At 36.3% G+C, this 20,189-nt stretch overlaps 1 protein-coding gene across 3 annotated transcripts in view; it reads left to right on the forward strand.

Annotated features, from left to right (window-relative positions):
* The window catches only part of LOC106880843 (death domain-containing protein 1), a 46,929-nt gene that overhangs the window by 9,446 nt on the left and 17,294 nt on the right, over positions 1–20,189 (forward strand). For 2 of the 3 annotated variants that reach the window (XM_089356591.1, XM_089356592.1), the window contains exons 2-4: positions 14,801–15,247; positions 16,711–16,906; positions 18,440–18,574. In XM_089356591.1, the coding sequence (XP_089212717.1) occupies positions 15,111–15,247; positions 16,711–16,906; positions 18,440–18,574 (468 nt within the window). In that variant the 5' untranslated portion in view covers positions 14,801–15,110. Of the gene's footprint in view, positions 1–14,800; positions 15,248–16,710; positions 16,907–18,439; positions 18,575–20,189 lie in introns of those variants that run through there. The other variant, XM_089356593.1, reaches the window with a different exon arrangement.

Raw genomic sequence — 20,189 nt, forward strand, 5'->3', positions numbered from 1 at the left:
TTTTGCAATAACTTACTCCCTCACTTCTCCTCTCTCTCTTTCCCTTTCTGTGTATATATATATATATATATATATATATATATATATATATATATATATATATATATATATATATATATACATATTTATATATATATATGTTTATTTATATATGTATGTATATATATATATATATATATATATATATATATTTATATATATATATGTTTATTTATATATGTATGTATATATATATATATATATATATATATATATATTTATATATATATATGTTTATTTATATATATATATATATATATATATATGTTTATTTATATATATATATATATATATTTATATATATATATATATATATTTATATATATATATGTTTATTTATATATATATATATGTTTATTTATATATATATATGTTTATTTATATATATATATATATATATATATATATATATATATTTATATATATATATATATATATTTATATATATATATGTTTATTTATATATATATATGTTTATTTATATATATATATGTTTATTTATATATATATATATATATATATATATATATATATTTATATATATATATATATATTTATATATATGTATTTATGTATATATATATTTATATATATATATGTTTATATATATATATATATATATATATATATATTTATATATATGTATTTATGTATATATATATTTATATATATTTATGTATATATATATTCATGTATATATATATATATATATATATAAACAAAAGTAAATGAGTATATGCATATATACGTACAGGTATGTGCATACCGACATCCACCTGTATGTATAGGTGCATATCTGGGTACAGGACATTGCAAACAAACGTAGACGAGAACACACGAGCCACATAGAGAACATTCTACTTCATCAGCTACCCACGTTTTAACACCGGCGTTTCGACGAGCTTCGGGCAGGACGCAACGTTAAAACGGCTCGTCCCATGGATCGCAGATTAAATCTGTATACGCAAATTAAATCTAGCCATGGAGGAATGTAGTGGCGGACGAAAAACAAGACAGGAAAACAAACAGAAGGCTTTACGGCCAGACGAGAAAAATTATGTGTGTATGAACGCGATGAGGCACGGAACCGAGAGAGACAAAGTGGTAGCGTGTGTTACTTAGCGAAAGCCAAGGAAGGAAAGGATTATTGACCGGAAGCATGTGACCATGCCGGTGTAAAGGGAAGAGAGAGAGTGGTAGAGGGAGAAAGAGAGGGAGGAAGTAGAAGAATGGTGAGCAACGAGAGGAAAAGAGAAAGAGAGGAAATACGAGGGGGAAAAGGAGATACGTAGTAGTAACAGAGGAAGAACAAGAGGGGTAAGGCGAGATACGTAGTAGTACAGAGGAAGAACAAGAGGGGTAAGGCGAGATACGTAGTAGTACAGAGGAAGAACGAGGGGGGGGGGGGAAAGGAAAGAGAAAGAGAAAGAGATAGAGTAGCGTCGGAGGATAAGTTTACGAACTACTTACAATTTTTGTGAGACGCTGCGTTCAATCATGTAAAAACAAAAGTAAATGAGTATATGCATATATACGTACAGGTATGTGCATACCGACATCCACCTGTATGTATAGGTGCATATCTGGGTACAGGACATTGCAAACAAACGTAGACGAGAACACACGAGCCACATAGAGAACATTCTACTTCATCAGCTACCCACGTTTTAACACCGGCGTTTCGACGAGCTTCGGGCAGGACGCAACGTTAAAACGGCTCGTCCCATGGATCGCAGATTAAATCTGTATACGCAAATTAAATCTAGCCATGGAGGAATGTAGTGGCGGACGAAAAACAAGACAGGAAAACAAACAGAAGGCTTTACGGCCAGACGAGAAAAATTATGTGTGTATGAACGCGATGAGGCACGGAACCGAGAGAGACAAAGTGGTAGCGTGTGTTACTTAGCGAAAGCCAAGGAAGGAAAGGATTATTGACCGGAAGCATGTGACCATGCCGGTGTAAAGGGAAGAGAGAGAGTGGTAGAGGGAGAAAGAGAGGGAGGAAGTAGAAGAATGGTGAGCAACGAGAGGAAAAGAGAAAGAGAGGAAATACGAGGGGGAAAAGGAGATACGTAGTAGTAACAGAGGAAGAACAAGAGGGGTAAGGCGAGATACGTAGTAGTACAGAGGAAGAACAAGAGGGGTAAGGCGAGATACGTAGTAGTACAGAGGAAGAACGAGGGGGGGGGGAAAGGAAAGAGAAAGAGAAAGAGATAGAGTAGCGTCGGAGGATAAGTTTACGAACTACTTACAATTTTTGTGAGACGCTGCGTTCAATCATGTAAAAACAAAAGTAAATGAGTATATGCATATATACGTACAGGTATGTGCATACCGACATCCACCTGTATGTATAGGTGCATATCTGGGTACAGGACATTGCAAACAAACGTAGACGAGAACACACGAGCCATATATATATATAATACAAAGAATATATATACATGTATACACACATATATATACATACTTACATCTACATGTGTATATATATGCATATCAGGGTACAGGACGTTAGAACAATAAACTACAGACAACGGAACGAACACATAGGAAAACGGAAAGCCACTTGGAATATCCCTTCATCAGCTGTCTCTATTCTATCTAGACGTTTCGAAGATAAGACAGAACGTACTCTAGAATAGTCTCTTCCTGAGCAGTGGATCAACCCACTACACAGAGGATTCCAAGGTGGCAAACACAAACCAAGACAGGAAAAATTGGACAGTGAAAACAACATTCAAAAGCCGTATATATATATATATATTTATGTATATATATATATGTATATATATATATGTATATATATTTGTGTGTATATATATATTTATATATTTATGTATGTTTATATATATATATTTATGCATATATATATATTTATGTACACACATATATATATATATATATATATATATATATATCCGTATCTCTATATCTATTTTTTCTCACTGTTTCTTTCTTTTCCCTGATTAATCAATCTACCTTTTATTTCCCTATGTGTGTATGCGTGTGTATGTGTGTGTGTGTGTGTGTGTGTGTGTGTGTGTGTGTGTGTGTGCATTGTGTGTGCGCGCGCGCCTGCGTGTTTGTGTGTAAGTGAGAGCGTATCCTCCCGTTTCTTTTCTTGTATCATTCTACCCGTTATGCTCTACCTTCCACTCTACCATCTAGCCGGACTTCGATTTATCAAGATTGATTTGCTCTGGTTTTATTACTTCCTTCATGTAAACAGAAAGTGATAGAGTGGGATAGAGTGGGCGAGAGTAAACAGTGACACACCTGTAGCTTTGACATGACATTATTTCAATAATACTCAGACACACCCATTACCTATACCAACACCCACACCTACACCACAAGTCTACTGATAGTATTGTACGCAATACTATCAACAAACGAACCAGTGAGGTATGATCGGTCTGTTAGTTAAAGTAATCATATTACTGTCAAATCACGTTCTATCGATGTATAGAAAGGCGTAATAGTTAACGTATGGTAGAATACACTATTCCACCACGAAAATTTAGGCTTGATGATGATGTTGAAGAAGAGGAAGAAGAAGAAGAAGAAGAAGAAGAAGAAGAAGAAGAAGAAGCAGGAGGAAAAGGAGGAGAACAACAACAAGATGTATTTGAACGGATTGAGTGATCTGAGGTATTAGGTCATTGCAAACACCTTTCGAAGTATTTGCTTAGTAATTACGTACCTAGAAATAAATAATAGTATTTTAAAAGTGTATTTCAAATTGTTGAAAATTCAAGAAACTTGGAATAATATGACGCATGTTATCTCCGATTTTTATATATTTTCAATGACACACTTAAATTCCACCAGTTATTTACGTTCCCGGGTAGAATTTTTATACAAACGCGCGCACGCTCACACACGCTCATACAACTGCTAAAACGTTTCCATTCTTTACTTAAATATATCTTATTTTACACACACACACACACACACACACACACACACACACACACACACACACACACACACACACACACACACACACACACACACATATATATATATATATATATATATATATATATATGTATATATATATGTTTGTATGTGTGTTTCTGTGTTCTTATGCCCATTTCATAAATTTGTATAATTTAATCTTAACTATTTCACTATGTCACATCACCAAACAAGATCCTCTTTATAAACCAAACTTTGTTCCATTTTGCCTTATCGTCTGAAAATTAGTAACGAGAAATACCGAAATATGATTGAGGTTTCAGTTCCCAATATTACATGTCTGTTTGTGTGTGTGTGTGTGTGTTCCCCATCACCGCGTGACAACCAGTGTTGATGTGTTTATGTCCCCAGTAACTTAGCGGTTCGGCAAAAGAGACCAGTAGAATAAGTATCAGGCTTTAAAAAAGAGTATTGTGACTGATTTCTTCAACTAAAATTCTTCAAGGCGGTGCCCTAGAATGGCCGCAGTCTGACGACCTGAAACAAGTACTGGATAAAAGATAATGTATGATATACAGAGTGCGTCAACTTCTTTGAGGGCAACGCTTTCAAGTGCTCTGATCTTTTTCTAACTTTTTTTTTTTACCTTACTCTTCAGATAAATAATGTCAGACATTAGGTTGGTTCAGTAAATGAAAAGGCATATTGTAACCATTGCCTTAAAAACGCAGAAATAATGATACAGATATAGCTTGCTTCCTGCAAGTTTCCTGGTCCTTCAAATTCAAAGTTCGAAAGAGGGTGGAAGTTGCTGACGGGGAATCCAACATCAGCAGCGAAACGCAAAAGCGCATGCACATTGTCCGAATGCCATCAGATTACATAACTTTGTACAAACAGTCGAAGAAATATTCGATAACAAAAAAAATTCGGGAAGTCAATCAGAATCATTGCAAAGGACGTTAAGGTTTCAGACAGCACCATCAGAAGAATTTTGCATAAAGACATTTGGTGCAAGTTGCATATGATGCGGAGGGATCTATTTATGTAGGGTATGACAAGAGAAAATCGCTCGATCGTGCAAAGCGCTTGCTAAATAAGCACTAATTCTTAGCATTTTCCGGGGCAATAACGATTCTGCCAGCTCGTCACCTTGGTTGTGTTGAATAATAGTAAAATTTAGAATAATCTGGAGTTTCGTTTTGCGTAAATCAAATCTCAACATTGATCTAATATTTTACCTGATCTACATGCCAATGTTGACAGGAGTTATCACTAATGTCTAGAACATTAATCCTGCGAGCCCCTGTGAGTTTCCGCTACTAGGACGTTTATTATTTCATGAGAAGAATAGTATGTACTACGTCGCATGTTGCATTGTAAGAACGCTCTGCACGAAAAAACTGCGAGGTTTTTTATTGTAGTTGAATGCTTGGAATTTCGGTAGTGTCAGAGAAATACGTTGGAGATATGCGTTCAAGTTCCTGTCAAGTCGATGATTGCAAAGAAATTATCGCGAACCTGAAAGAGCTAACAACATTTCTACTTCATCATTAGATTGCTGATGTCTTGGTGCAATGACAAATTGTTTGCATCCAGCGCTAGTTATCCATTTGATAATACAAGGAGCAATAGAAGGAGTTTCATTAATAGTTACTAGAAAAGTTGTATAACTTCTCGATTTAACATTGGTCATAAGGTCTTTAATAGTGAAATCATTTGTGGGTGAAGTTGTAAAATGTACCTGCAGCCTTTTGAAAAATGAACTAATAATGGTTAATGCGTAATATTTGCCAATAAAAGCAGCGTAAAAGTCTGCATACACAGGCTACGAAAATTCTAACGATAATAGCCAAAGAGTTCATTTTGAAGCAAGATTATGAATTTTGCTGGCACGCCGAATACAAAAGAAGAAAGAAAGGTGAATTGTGTTAATTCAGCCTCGAGGTCGGGTCACTGAATAGATAAGTAAGCTAACGACTTCATCTTTGCTATGCCGAATGTAGATCACGTGTAACGGTTTTTCGTAATATAGGGAGACCAGCAGTTGATCCCGATTCCAATGAACATCCTCTGGAATGAGCGGAGTTATTTTCCCGAATAAAAAATATTTAAGGGATCTCGTTTCGACGATCTCATACGACTATTTCTTGGAGTTCAATGATGTGGAAATAACTTTGGATCACTTCTACAATCAAGTAGGTGAATATGCAGACAACCCGTCATTGAATCTGGAAGCTTCTTGTCAGAAAAGCTTTACAGAAAATTGACGAATTGAGTTCTCCTGCTCTTACGATGTTTAATCAATGTCATGAAAATAGCCTCACGCCGAGCTCAACTTTCTAATGTTAAACCACAGCACCAGAATTTGGGGAAGAATTTATCGAGACTATAGATGAAGTAAAATGCTTTATGATTCGTTGCATAAGGGAAATAAATATCGAAGAGGGACTGGTGCAACAAATAATTGAAGCTTTTAAGATAGCCTGTGAATAACCGTGTCCTGTTTTACACGAACGTCACGAAATACACAAGACAAAGAAATCAACAAGACAAAGAAATCAACAAGACAAAGAAAAAACTGCACCGAATCCAAGGTGTTAACCATCTTCATTGGACTGCGGCCATGCTGGGTCACTGCCTTGAAGAGTTTAAGTTGATCAAGTACTTTAAGATCTGGTACTTATTCTAACGATCTCTTTTGTGGAAACGCCAAAATACAGGCATGTAAACGAATCAACACCGATTGTCATGCGGGGAAGGAGTACAAAGAAAACAAATGCAAAAACTCCACCCAAGTACATATACCTACCTTCCTACCTACCTACCTACCTACCTACAAACATACATACATACATACATACATACATATCCGTCTATATATGACGGGCTCCCTTATAGTTTCCTTATTTCTTTATTGCCCACAAGGGGCTAAACATAGAGGAGACAAACAAGGACAGACAAAGGAATTAAGTCGCTTACATCGACCCCAGTGCGTAACTGGTACTTAATTTATCGATCCCGAAAGGATGAAAGGCAAAGTCGACCTCGGCAGAATTTGAACTCAGAACGTAACAGCAGACGAAATACCGCTAAGCATTTCGCCCGGCGTGTTAACGTTTCTGCCAGCTCGCCGCCTTATAGTTTCCACTGACCACACCACTCGCAAGGCTTTGGTTAACCCGAGGCTATAAAAGAAGACACTTGTCCAATGTGCCGCACAGTAGGACTGAACGTGAAACCACTTAGTTGCAAAGTGAGTTTTATAACCATGCAGCCATGCATTTTTGCTTTAATTTTTGTTTGTTTTGTTAAGGCCAGAGAAGAGTATCAGGTGAAAGGAAGTCCTTTAGAGCGAAGATTAATTTTTAAATCCATTGTTTGGGCGTGTATTAGTTTCCAAATTCATCATGTTTGGACATAGATTAGTCATTAAACTCATGAGATTTGGATATAGATTAATTATTAATCTCACGAGGTTTGGATATGGATTATTTTTCAAATTCATCAATTGCTGCAATAACCAACACCGTCTCTGCAAATAATACCGCCTATGCTTCTTATAAGCACAACCAAAATGAAATTACTCAAAACGTTGTCACACACAGAAACCTGCTGACTTAACTCAAAAGAGGACACACTCTCTCTTCCTCTTTCTCTCTCTCTCTCTCTCTCTTGCTCTGATTAGTATTTATGTTTGCCCAGACACTGGTGTCCCAGAATGCCATGCACCACTGAGACATGTCGAACGCACTGTTGACGTAAAAGAGAGACGTCATTCTCCTAAGACATACACAACAGCGCCCAACGTATTTTCTTTCTGAACCTGCCTGGACACGTTAAGAATAAAAGTGAGAATTTCTTCTTTTTTTTTATTACTTTTAATCTCGGTACTTATTTTATGGGTCGTCTTTTGCCGAATTGCTAAGTTATGGAAACGTAAACACACCAACACCAGTTGTCCAACGGCGGTGGGAAACAAACGCAGACACACACACACACACACACACACACACACACACACACGCACGCACACACACACACACACACACACACACATACATATTAGAGGCATACATGTTTGCATACACTTCTATAATCAAAGTTTTAAGCTGTGCCACTGATGAGGTGTAATACGACCGGAACATATTCGGAGTTGTCGTCTTTACTAAATATCATGGTCGCTTCTTCATTTAATTAATCTTTATTTAATATTTATTTAATTAATATTATTCTTTTTGTTAATATTCGGGTATACCAAAGCGCCGAGTTGGCAGAGTCATTACTGCGCCGGAAAAATTATTTTGCGGCATTTCTTCCGACTTTACATCCTGAGTTCAAACTCTACCGAGTTCGACTTTGCTTTTCATCCTTTCGGGGTCCATAAAGTAAGTACCAGCTGAGCACTGGGGTTGATGTAATCGACTTACGTCTCACCCGAAATCGCTGGCCTTGCGCCAAAATTTATGAACCAATATCTCGGTGAATCAGGTTAATTCATTTAGATAATGATTATTATTATTAATAATTATTATTAATCAATAAAGAAAAATATCAGCTAGCTACATAAAGTATGCTGGCGCCCACACTTTGCTATCAAGTGTTTATGCAGCAGGAGTCCCTTGGGTATTTGTTTTCAGCATCACTCCACCCACCTGCCGCTATCACTTTTATGTGTGCTATTTGTCTGACCGTTGCGGCTATTATAACCATCGATCTAAAAAGCTATCAAACAATCTCTGTACACACGCAAACTCTGCCTCAGTGTCCGTCTGTCTGTCTGCCTCTGTCTCCCCCTCTATCTCTCTCTCACACACACACAGTCTCTCTATTTCACTCTTTCTCACTCACACACACACACACACACACACACACACACACAGACTTAAGGTGGGAGGAGGTACTTTCGTTAACTGTCGTCTAACATGAAGACGGCCAACATCAAAGGAATTGTTGCTACGTGATGAACGTTCTGTTGACAATAACCAAAGACTCTCTTAGACTCTTTAAGTCATAATCGAAGTTGAAGCTTCGATTAATTTCTTAGTTTTTTGGGGGGTTTTTTTGTTGCTTTTTTTATACATTGAATCTCAAACCAATTCTCTACTACTACTACTACTACTACTACTACTACTACTACTAGCACTACAATTTCTGCTGTTGCTGCTGTTATTGTTGTTATTACTACTACTACTACCACTACTACTACTACTACTACTACTACTACTACTACTACTACTACTACTACTACTACTACAGCTGCTGCTGCTGCTGCTACTGCTACGGTCGCTGTTAGCAATACCACCTCTATATCGCCACTACTATCACCTCCACCTGCACCACTACCATCACTAGCACCACCATCACCACCACCATTAAGACGGGCAGCCTAACCAGCACCACTATCATCAACATCACCACTACCGCGGCTACCACCATCACCCACATCCTCCACCACTACCTCCACCACCACCACAATTGCCACTGCCACTACACCACTACCGGCGCCACACTACCGCGCCACAACACTACTTCCTCCTATACAGCCACTGGCACCACTACCGCACGATCACCATCAAATAAACACCCCCGACATCATCACCATCACCATAACCATAACCCTACCACCACCACCACCGCCGCCACCACTGTTAATAAGTTCCTTCTTTATTATATTTTTGTATTATTTTTACTCTTTGCTCAACTTCTTTTTGCTTCTATTTTCCTTAACCTTTTTGCTCCCTCTCTCACCTTCTTCTCTCCCCTTCTTTTCACTCTTCATTCTTTCTAATTATTTCTACTCTCTCTCTTCCCCACCTCTCTCATATTATTTTCCTAGGACAATGACATTTACAAATGTTGTTGACGTCATCGTCCTTGCTGTCGTCGCTGTAGTTAAACGCCATGATGTCATCTGACTATCTTCTTTTAGTTTTCGTTTGTCATTTGTCCTTGTAATGTGCGCCAACCAAAGACCTGACAGAAGAAGAAGCGGGTATGTTAAGCGGGACAGTGGCTCTTGTTTTTTGGACCGCGAATCCGGTTAAGTTGCTCAGTGTCCGATTCAGACCAGACGTCTATGTAAGGAGAAAAATGAAATAAACAAAAAAAAAAAACTGGCAAGAGATCGCCTATAGAAATGGTCGGTTTCATCCAGAAATGGGCTGACTGGAAGTTATTCCTGAATGTTCGCACACGTTTACATTGTTTGGTGAACTGACATCTGACTATCTCAAACCGTGTCCAAGAAACGTCTGACCAAGATGAAGCGAATTCTCATTTTTTTGTTTTCTTTTTCTTTTTCTTTGGGGAAGAGCAAGTTTTGTTAATCAGACGGTCCATCTACTGCCAAAAACCCACTTAAAGAATTTCTTGAAATGCCATGTCTTGAAATGGTTGATGATGCACAAACATACAATGAAGTTAACACAGCTAAAAAGATTCCGGAGCGACGACGATGAAAGTGAAGCGGTCTGGTTGCCTGGTTAAATATAAAACAGACAATAGCACAAAACGCATATCCAACAAGGACAGCACTATTCGAACTAATGTAGAAACTGTTCTTATAGAGATGACAAAACCAAAAAATCTTGTATGTAACTCTCAAAAACAATCTAGTTACTTTACTGTATGGATCAAACGACACTATTCCTGTCACATTCAAATTGTATACAATTACATATCTTGCTTAAAAATTCATTGTTACCTCCGTCTTAGCGAAGGCGGAGGTATTGTTTTCAGTCGTGTTTGTTTGTTTGTCCGTGGACAAAATATCACAAGAACGGCTGGACGGATTCAGATGAAACTTTCAGCAATGTTTGGCCTCGTGACTGGCACAAACTGATTAGATTTTGGGATCAATCCACTACCGGACAAGGATTCTGGATTAGTTTTCCGATTTTTTTTTACTTAATTTCTGAGAGCGGTTGGGTTCATTTTTAGTATTCTCGTTTGTGAGAGCAGTCAAGTTTATTTCAGATATTCTCATTTTAAAAATCAGTTCCGGCTAATCGTTGAGTGGACGTTGGTGTTACCTTGACGGAGATTTGCGCTCTCTGGGTGCCCTTGTTAAATATATTTCCTAGTTAATCTTATTGCGGTTAAGTTATTTTATTATTCTATTTTGGAACAGTGGATCTCGAGTTAAATAAGCTATAAATAATAACGTGTAGATATTGGATTAAGAAACCCTTTGAATAGAAAACGTCGAGGGCCTGTCGTGCTTGCAGACGTAGGCTCTGATCCCACGGGGCAGCCTTCGACTTTTTCTATCGAAACAATTTTTTAGCCTAATATTTATACGTTATTATTTATAGCTTTATTTGCTTCGAGATCCACTGTTCCAAAATAGAATTATTTCATGTTCTCTCGAAGTTTATAGATTCTTATCTCATTATTCTTTCTCACTTTCTTTATCCATTTATTTCTTTATCCATTAATCGTCCGAGTTGTCTTTTCACGGCTCGTCTCTTTGACCGAGCTACGGTTTTGGCTAAAAAAAAAAAAAAGAACACAACACAATACACATCACAGTACAAAGAATATATTACAAATTAACAAACTCGCAAATAAATAAATAATTAAATGTGATAAATAATATAAGATAAAATCTAATATAATAAAAGCTTTCTCATCAACGTGAAACAACAAACCTGCAAGCCTCCAAACGTACTTCAAGCAACTAATATAATATACAAACATAAGGCAGCGAGCTGGCAGAATCGTTAGCACGCCGGGCAAAATGCTTAGCAGCATCTTGTCCGTATTCACGTTCTGAGTTCGAATTCCACCTAGAACGACTTTGGTTTCCATCCCTTTCTGAATTGATTCAATAAGTACCAGTTGAGTATTAGGGTCGATGTAATCGAATTATCCCCTCGATTGAGAGAATGCTCTCTTAAAATGCCGAGTATTAAAGCACCTGAGAATCATGGGCAAGCGAAGTAATTCACCCCAGATGTTTTGACACCCTGTGCTTTGGGAGAGTAACCTCCACCACGTCAATTCGCAACCTACTCGCAAATACACAGGGTATATACGTTAAGTATATGTGGTCGATAACGTTTATTACACTAACGCTGCTTCTATTTCATATCTGAAGATATATTTCTTTTTTCTGGTGAAGGTCGGTTTATGAGGTTAACCTGGATTTCCCGTCCGTAAAGGGGTAAACTTTACAGTGTATCTTCAGGCCCCAAGACCTGTTGGCCTATGACCTGTCATAGGCCAACAGGTCTTGGGGCCTGAAGATACGCCATAATGTTAATAATCCCTTTCTGGATGGGAAAACCAGAGTAACTCCATAAACCGACCTTCACCAGAAAAAATATAGACTACTCTACTTCTTAGAGTGTGCTTCTCCTACGGATTTATGTTTTTCTAAAAACGATATAAATATATATATATACATTGAAGTGTGTGTGTGTGTGTGTGTGTGTGTGTGTGTGTGTGTGTGTGTGTGTGTGTGTGTGTACGTATATATTATTTACCTTAGGCATAGCGATACTAATAACTGGTTGTTAAAACTCTATAATGTTTGCATTGAAGGGAAGGAAGTATGGTATACGAGCATGTGGGACTGTGCGCTTGTTTGCATGCATATGCAAGCCTGTGTGTATATAAAACTAATATATATATATATATATATATATATATATATATATATATATATATATATATATATATATATATATATATATATATATAATAGAGTGTAATTATATTATTTTATAGATATTGTTATTTATTGACAATACTCGTAGACAGGCTAGACTCGAAGTGCTCAAGGTGAGCTAAGTTCCATTTAATAATTTGAGTGGAGGCAATACGAGTAGAAAACTAGAGGGACATGCCCTATTATCCAGCAGAATATACAATATATATGCACACTTACTTCAACATTAATAGAGTGTATATATTTATGTGACTATGATATATATTTATGTGACTGTGAGACCACTACTGTTCGCACTATCCCAGATTTCCTATCGGTTATAACAAACAGAGAACATTAGGGTTAGTTGTCGTTCAAGTCGGGACGAATGCCAAACTGAATGGCAGCGTACGACGTGTCTGCACATGCGTGTCGCCATGTGTGCGTGTGTATATGCATACTTACAGACGTAAAACACACATGCACGCGCACACACACATAAACATATATACATATATTCTTAAATACATATGTGCGTGTGAGGGTACCTGCGCGTATGTATATGAGTGTGTATATATATATATATGTATGTATGTATGTATGTATGTATGTATGTATGTATGTATCTATCTATCTATCTATCTATCAGTCTCTGTGTGTGTGTGTGTGTGTGTGTGTGTGTGTGTGTGTGTGTGTGTGTGTGTGTGTGTGTGGTTAATCGAAAGCTCTCACACATTAGGAAGAAAACTTCTTCCCCAAAAATTTAGTAACATCCCAATAAAAGATTTTATAACACTTTTTTTTTAAAGATTACTTTCACACTTCAAAACTGTATTAAGCAATTCTCATTGACTTTTCAAATATGTGTGTGTGTGTGTGTAGGAATATATATATATATATATATATATATATATATATACATAGAGAGAGAGAGAGAGAGAGAGAGAGAGAGAGAGAGAGAGAGAGAAAGAGAGAAAGAGAGAGATGTTATTGTTTGCGGAAACGTATGGTTTAGTGGATTCCTGGATTAAATAATACGTTGTGTTCTTGTGCAAAGCACTTCATTTCACGTTACTCCAGGTCACTCAGCTGGTAAATGTTAGTAGTCGTCCGACGGACCGACGTCCCATCCAGTGGGGTGTATATGAGTCACAGAAACCGGAAAACCGGTCCTATGAGTCTTTGTGACTCGGGAAGGAAGTTTATCCTTTTTTTATTATCCTATGTTATTATTTAATTTTATTTCTATATTTCTTGCCAACGAAAGAAGAGTCCGTTTCTAACCTAGATCCATGGCTCTTTCGCTGGAATTTTGAGCAACATCAACAAAGTATTTGCACATGTTTCCGTGTATATGTGCAATATTTGTAGTCAGTGCATGTTCAGAATGGTAAGTTTTGTTTTATGTATTCTCATGCATTTAGTTGCGTGTCTAGACATGTAAGGGTGTACTTAAATGCTAAACTTTTTGAAAAGTTTTACATATTTTGACAATACCGGTGATAGTTTGTATCTCCAATCTTCTAATTAGCTTTCTCTTTTCTGGTTTTGAGAACCCCTAATTTCTTCTCTCAGTCGCAGGATTAATGAAAACAGGCACGAATATCAATATCACTAGGTTAAACAAAATATATGCTGCTTTCATAGTTACAAAGGAAGGCGGGAACTCTTTCAGATTGAATCATGTTGGAATATCAACGCTCAAACTCAGAAAACATTAGAAAATAAACTGTACATCTCTTAATAAATAACGGAGAGACACAATTAAGAAAAGAGTAATTAACAACGAAAATAAAACATCTAGAATGCGCATCACTCGTAAAATGGCCGTAAGTGTGCAAAGCAAAGTAACTATGTAAAAAAAACAACACAAGAAAAAACCCCACAAGGTAACTATAGAGAAACGTATTCTTCTCATGTCCAAGAATATTTTATTTCATTTGTAAATCATCAGGGGAGAAGAAGCAGACAAGAGAATGGTTCTAATGCAGCACCATTATTGGTTCCTCCCTCTTACCTCTATTATTCTCTATCCTTTGTAGACTCTTTTACTATCAAGAAAGACTAACTCCATGTGAGGGTAAATCTTATATTCTTCGCATTCCAACAGACGAAATATAACGTGCTGTTAATTTAATTATCTTTTTTATGATTTATTTGGTTATTTTTTTCCCGTTACAGAAGGTGTTGGCCGGGTGCCTTAGAGACCAACACATTGCTTGGACTGAATAACAATTGGATTTCATCTGACACCATCATGAATGGCGTTTGTCTCATCTGTAGAAAGACATCCAACGATATATAACCATCCCTGATGTTGAATGAAAATTGGTTGCAAAATAGATAACGAATAATGCGAAGTGGATACCAAGCCACACGGAAGAAAAGATTTTAGCGAAGTTATTCCATCATAGACGATATTACGGGAGGAAATATAAGTAATCAAATAAAAGAAAGAAAAACATATTGAAAGAAGATCGAGAAAGACAGAATGGAGAAATTAAAGCAATTAAAAGAAGAAGAAGAAAGAAAAATTGCTGAGAAACGCCACCAAAAGGAAGTTGAATGGTACAAAAGAGAATTAGCGAATAAAGAACCAGCACTTTGGCTGCACTGGCCAGAATATGTGTAAATATAAATTCATATACTTTCCAGTTTCTGTGTAAAAATGTTGTGAGATTTCTGTCGTGTTTTGTCGTGATCTGTTCGTTATTGTGAGACTTTCAATTGCTGTTGATAGTACTTATTATTGTGATTGTCTGCTTTTTAATCTAACCGGTTGTGGGTTGTCTGAGGCGGAAAATTGACAGAACCGTTAGACCATTGGGTAGAATTCTTTTGGGGCATTTTTTTCTTACTTCCACTACCTTGAGTTCAAATTCCACCGATGTGAACTTGTCATTTTTCCGAGGTCGATGAATATACAACGTATTTCTTTCTTTTTTCTTTCTTTTTTCTCCTTCTTTCTCTCACTCCCTCTCACACACACATACAAATAGACAAACATACATATATTCTCTCCGTCTCTTTCTCTGTCTCTCTCTCTCTTTCTTTCTATCTGTCTCTCTCTTTCTTTCTATCTGTCTCTCTCTTTCTTTCTATCTGTCTCTCTCTTTCTTTCTATCTGTCTCTCACTTTCTTTCTATCTGTCTCACCCTCTCAGATTTAGCTTTTGCCAACAAGATTATGTGAAAAAATAACTCGAAGGGTGGCACCGAAAATCCATTATATTTTCTCACAAAAATTCCATTGTGTTCGCCAAAAGAGGCACCGGAAATCGTTCGTTGAATTAAGGGAGAAGAAAATGGTGGTCGGTTGCATGTTGTTCATGTTGCTTAACTGTTGCTTGTTGGTTGTTGTTGTGCGTCATCTATTATTGTGGACTGTTTGTTACAGTGGGTCGGCTGGTGTTATGAGTTAGCTACTGTTCTAAGTCAATTGTTGTTGTGGGCTGTCTGCTTTTTTATCTTTTGTTGTGATTTGTCGGCTGCTATGAACTGTTTGCTGACTGAATATTATAAGAACGCGTTTTGTCGATTACACCACGAATCTGTATAAACATGTCTGTTAGTTTGTGTATGCATGTATGTATGTAGGTCCTTATTCAGTTTTATTTCAAGATTTCTTGCCAATAGAGAAAGAGTTGGTTTCTAAACTAGATCCAAAGCTCCTTCGTTGGAATTGCAGCATCATCAGAATATTTTCGCATGTATGTATGTATATGTGCAGTATTTGGAGTAAGTACATGCGCATATTTGTATGTTTTGTCATATGTATGTATTCTCGTGCATATAGTTGCATGGCTAGACATGCACATATTTACTTAAATGATAAAACTTCTAGAAAGTTTTACAGATTTTTTGCAGTTCCAGTTACGGTTTGGATCTCTAGTCTTCGGTTCTGCTTTCTCCTTTCTGGTTTTGAGAATCCTAGTGCGTGTGTGTGTGTGTGTGTTTGCGTATGTGATACATTACTGTTGTTTTGTAAACATATATATATATATATATATATATATATATATATATATATATATATATATATATATATATATATATATATATATATTCATATATATATATACTGTCGTATAGATACAAAATCAATCCAACGCTACATGAATTCAGTGTGGGATGTGTTATCCGAGCTCAGTCAAACAACTTCAATCCCAACAGCCTACAGTGTAACGTTGTCAAACAGCTACAGAACACATTTAAATACGAACGCCAGGAGGAACTTGTCAGTTTCATCATACAAATAATTCCATCAGACGCTTTTGTATATGCTAATGTAAGTAAAAATACTCCTGCCTATTGTCATATCTCTTATCGTTTTCTGTTGTTCTTGTTCTCTAGTCTCGGGTCAATAAAGATTAAACTGGACCCTGATCCATCTGTTTTGTGATACAATGCTACTAAAACTACATTATCTAATATGATCCTTCATTTTTGTTTTTGGTTGTTGTTGTTTCTTTTTTAAGTGATATCGTGTGATTTGAAGAAAAGTAGCTGTTACTACTGGCAGTTGATACAACCATATTGCGATACTTCCTCTTTCTCTCGACACCTGTTGCTTTGATTTTTAACCGGGAGAAATTCTTCCATCCACCGGGAAGAGAAGGAATTCCAGAATTCCAGGGATAAGTTTGAGAATTCTAGTGAGACAGTGATTCAGTTTGAAAATTCTTTATCAATATTCGCTCTGTTTTTGTTAGGTTTATTTTTCTTATTGTTGATTTTATAGGTGATAATGCTAAATTAATGGACGGTAGTTAGTCTTGCACATTAATATTCTAAGAAGATAACTGAAGGCTTTAATGTTTTATAATAGTCTTGTATACAAAACTACTTTAATAGAAGGCTGTTAATGTTATGTAATAGTGTTGTACACAAACCTACTTTGATCTTATGCTGTTAAAGAAGTATAAAAGTATTATATACAAAACTACTTTAACAGAAAGATGTCAATGGTATGCAATAGTGTTATTTAGAAGATTACTTTAATATAAGCTGCTAATCCTACATAATAGTTTGTATACATGAATGGTTTAATATAAATGTTACATAATGATTTGAGTTGTAAAAAAGACTGCTTAGATAAGAAGCTACTGATATTATGAAATATATTGAGTTATATATAATACTATACATGCTTTCTCCGGGAGATTTATTCTGTCATATATATTTTCCAATTAATTTAACAGCCTAATCTGTATTCCTGTATATATAAATGTCTAAGTTTCTGAAATAAGTAATTTTGTAATTGTTCAGACTAATTTTTAGAATCAAATTTTTTTAGACTCATTTTAGAATCAAAACATTTTTCACTGTATATTTACATTGCATTTCAATCAGTTAGATCTATCATCATCAGGTATATTATTCCTAGATATGTATACAGTACACATCTCACACACGCGCGCCGCACACGCACCCACGCGCGCACACACGCACACACACACACACACACACACACAAACACACACACACACACCCACATACACACACACATACACAAACACACACACACATACAAACAGCTTCCTGTTCGTCATAAGTCCTTTTATTCATATAGTTTCTTTCCTTGAACTTTTGTACTCTGGAACTCACTACCATCGTCTTACTTTCCTCTGGACTATGATATCCTTTAAGCTTTCTCTCAATTGACATATTTTGAATGTATAGATCCCTTATTTTCCTTCTATATTGTCCCTTACACCAAAGTGACTACAAGCCTTGTTCGGGACAAAATCGCATAAAACAAAGATATATATTATTACTTTTACAACACTATTCAATTTAACGCTATGCTTCCATTTCCTAGGAACTTTTATTCATTGCAATACCACATTTCACTTCAAGAGCCAGCGCCATCACACGGGAAGTTTTTATAAAAATGAAAAAAGGCGCTTCTTGGTGCGAGGTACCAACCACAGAAGTCATCGTTGATTTACATAAGGTAATGGTTACCATAAATTTATGCATATGTGTGTGTGTGTGTGTGTGTGTGTATACATTGAACTTTCCAGAACCCACTGCAAACAGACACTTACTACATACATACATATATATACATACATGCATACATACGTACGTCCATGCCTGCATAATGCATGCATTTGCATGCACACACACACACACATGCAACCCCCCCCCCCACACACACACACAAACACACAAAACACAAATTTATGATTGTGAAAGAGGTAATATTACACATCTCATTTCAATGTTCAGTTTTAAGGTGTAATAATATATGTATTATACACACACGCATATAATTATATATACATAATATTACACCTAAAACCGCACATTACACATATAATACATACATATATATATATATATATATATATATATATGCGTATAACTTATATATGTATGTATGTATGTATGTACGTAAATTGGATATTTCTCAAGGTGTCCACTTCTATTTCGACATAAACTAGCACAGAATTACTTTTACTGTTCTTTTCTTCTCAGCGGTTATTCATTCTGAAGAACAAAAACAGGCTTTCATATATATATATATATATATATATATATATATATACATGTGTGGGGTTGGGTTGTACACATATATTACATGCATACATACATTGTGAATCATGACTGTACTTGAACGTAATACTCTGATAGTTTTATGTTTTTTTAATCACTTTCGTGTTTGCGCCTTAAGAACCTGTGTGTTTATTTGGTTAAACTGCTTTCTGAGAATATTTGACCAATAATGAGATTGTTGACAAGGGTAGGTAGATAAATATGACCCCGTTGCTGAGGGAGGGCAGATATGAAATAAATAACAACAGAAGGCCGATATATATATATATATATATATATATATATACTATTTTACTCTTTTACTTGTTTCAGTCATTTGACTGCGGCCATGCTGGAGCACCGCCTTTAGTCAAGAAAATCGACCCCAGGACTTATTCTTTGTGAGCCTAGTACTTATTCTATCGGTCTCTTTTTGCCGAACCGCTAAGTTACGGGGACGTAAACACACCAACATCGGTTGTCAAGCGATGGTAGGAGGACAAACACAGACACACAAACACACATACATATATATATACATATATACGACGGGCTTCTTTCAGTTTCCGTCTACCAAATCCACTCACAAGGCTTTGGTTGGCCCGAGGCTATAGTAGAAGACACTTGCCCAAGGTTCCACGCAGTGGGACTGAACCCGGAACCATGTGGTTGGTAAGCAAGCTACTTACCACACAGCCACTCCTGCGCATATATATATATGTGTTTCTATGTATATAAATGTATATACTATATGTATATGTATAGTTTCTAGATATACGTATTAGCATGCATGCGTTGTATGTGAGTGAGACGTTTTGTGTGTGTGCGTGTGTGTGTGTGTGTGTGTGTGTGTGTGTGTGTGTGTGTGTGTGTGTGTGTGTGTGTGTTTGGTAATACATATATCAGTGAAAAACACACGCGACATAAATTTGAGATTATCCCTTTTATTGAAATCTCAAATTTCATTCAGTCGGTAAACGAAGTCTTCTGATCCTTGAAGGTTCAATGAGGCTATTATACAGAATTGAAAT

This window comes from Octopus bimaculoides, chromosome 8, assembly GCF_046866305.1.
Source record: "Octopus bimaculoides isolate indiv1 chromosome 8, ASM4686630v1, whole genome shotgun sequence".
Lineage (NCBI taxonomy): Eukaryota > Metazoa > Mollusca > Cephalopoda > Octopoda > Octopodidae > Octopus > Octopus bimaculoides.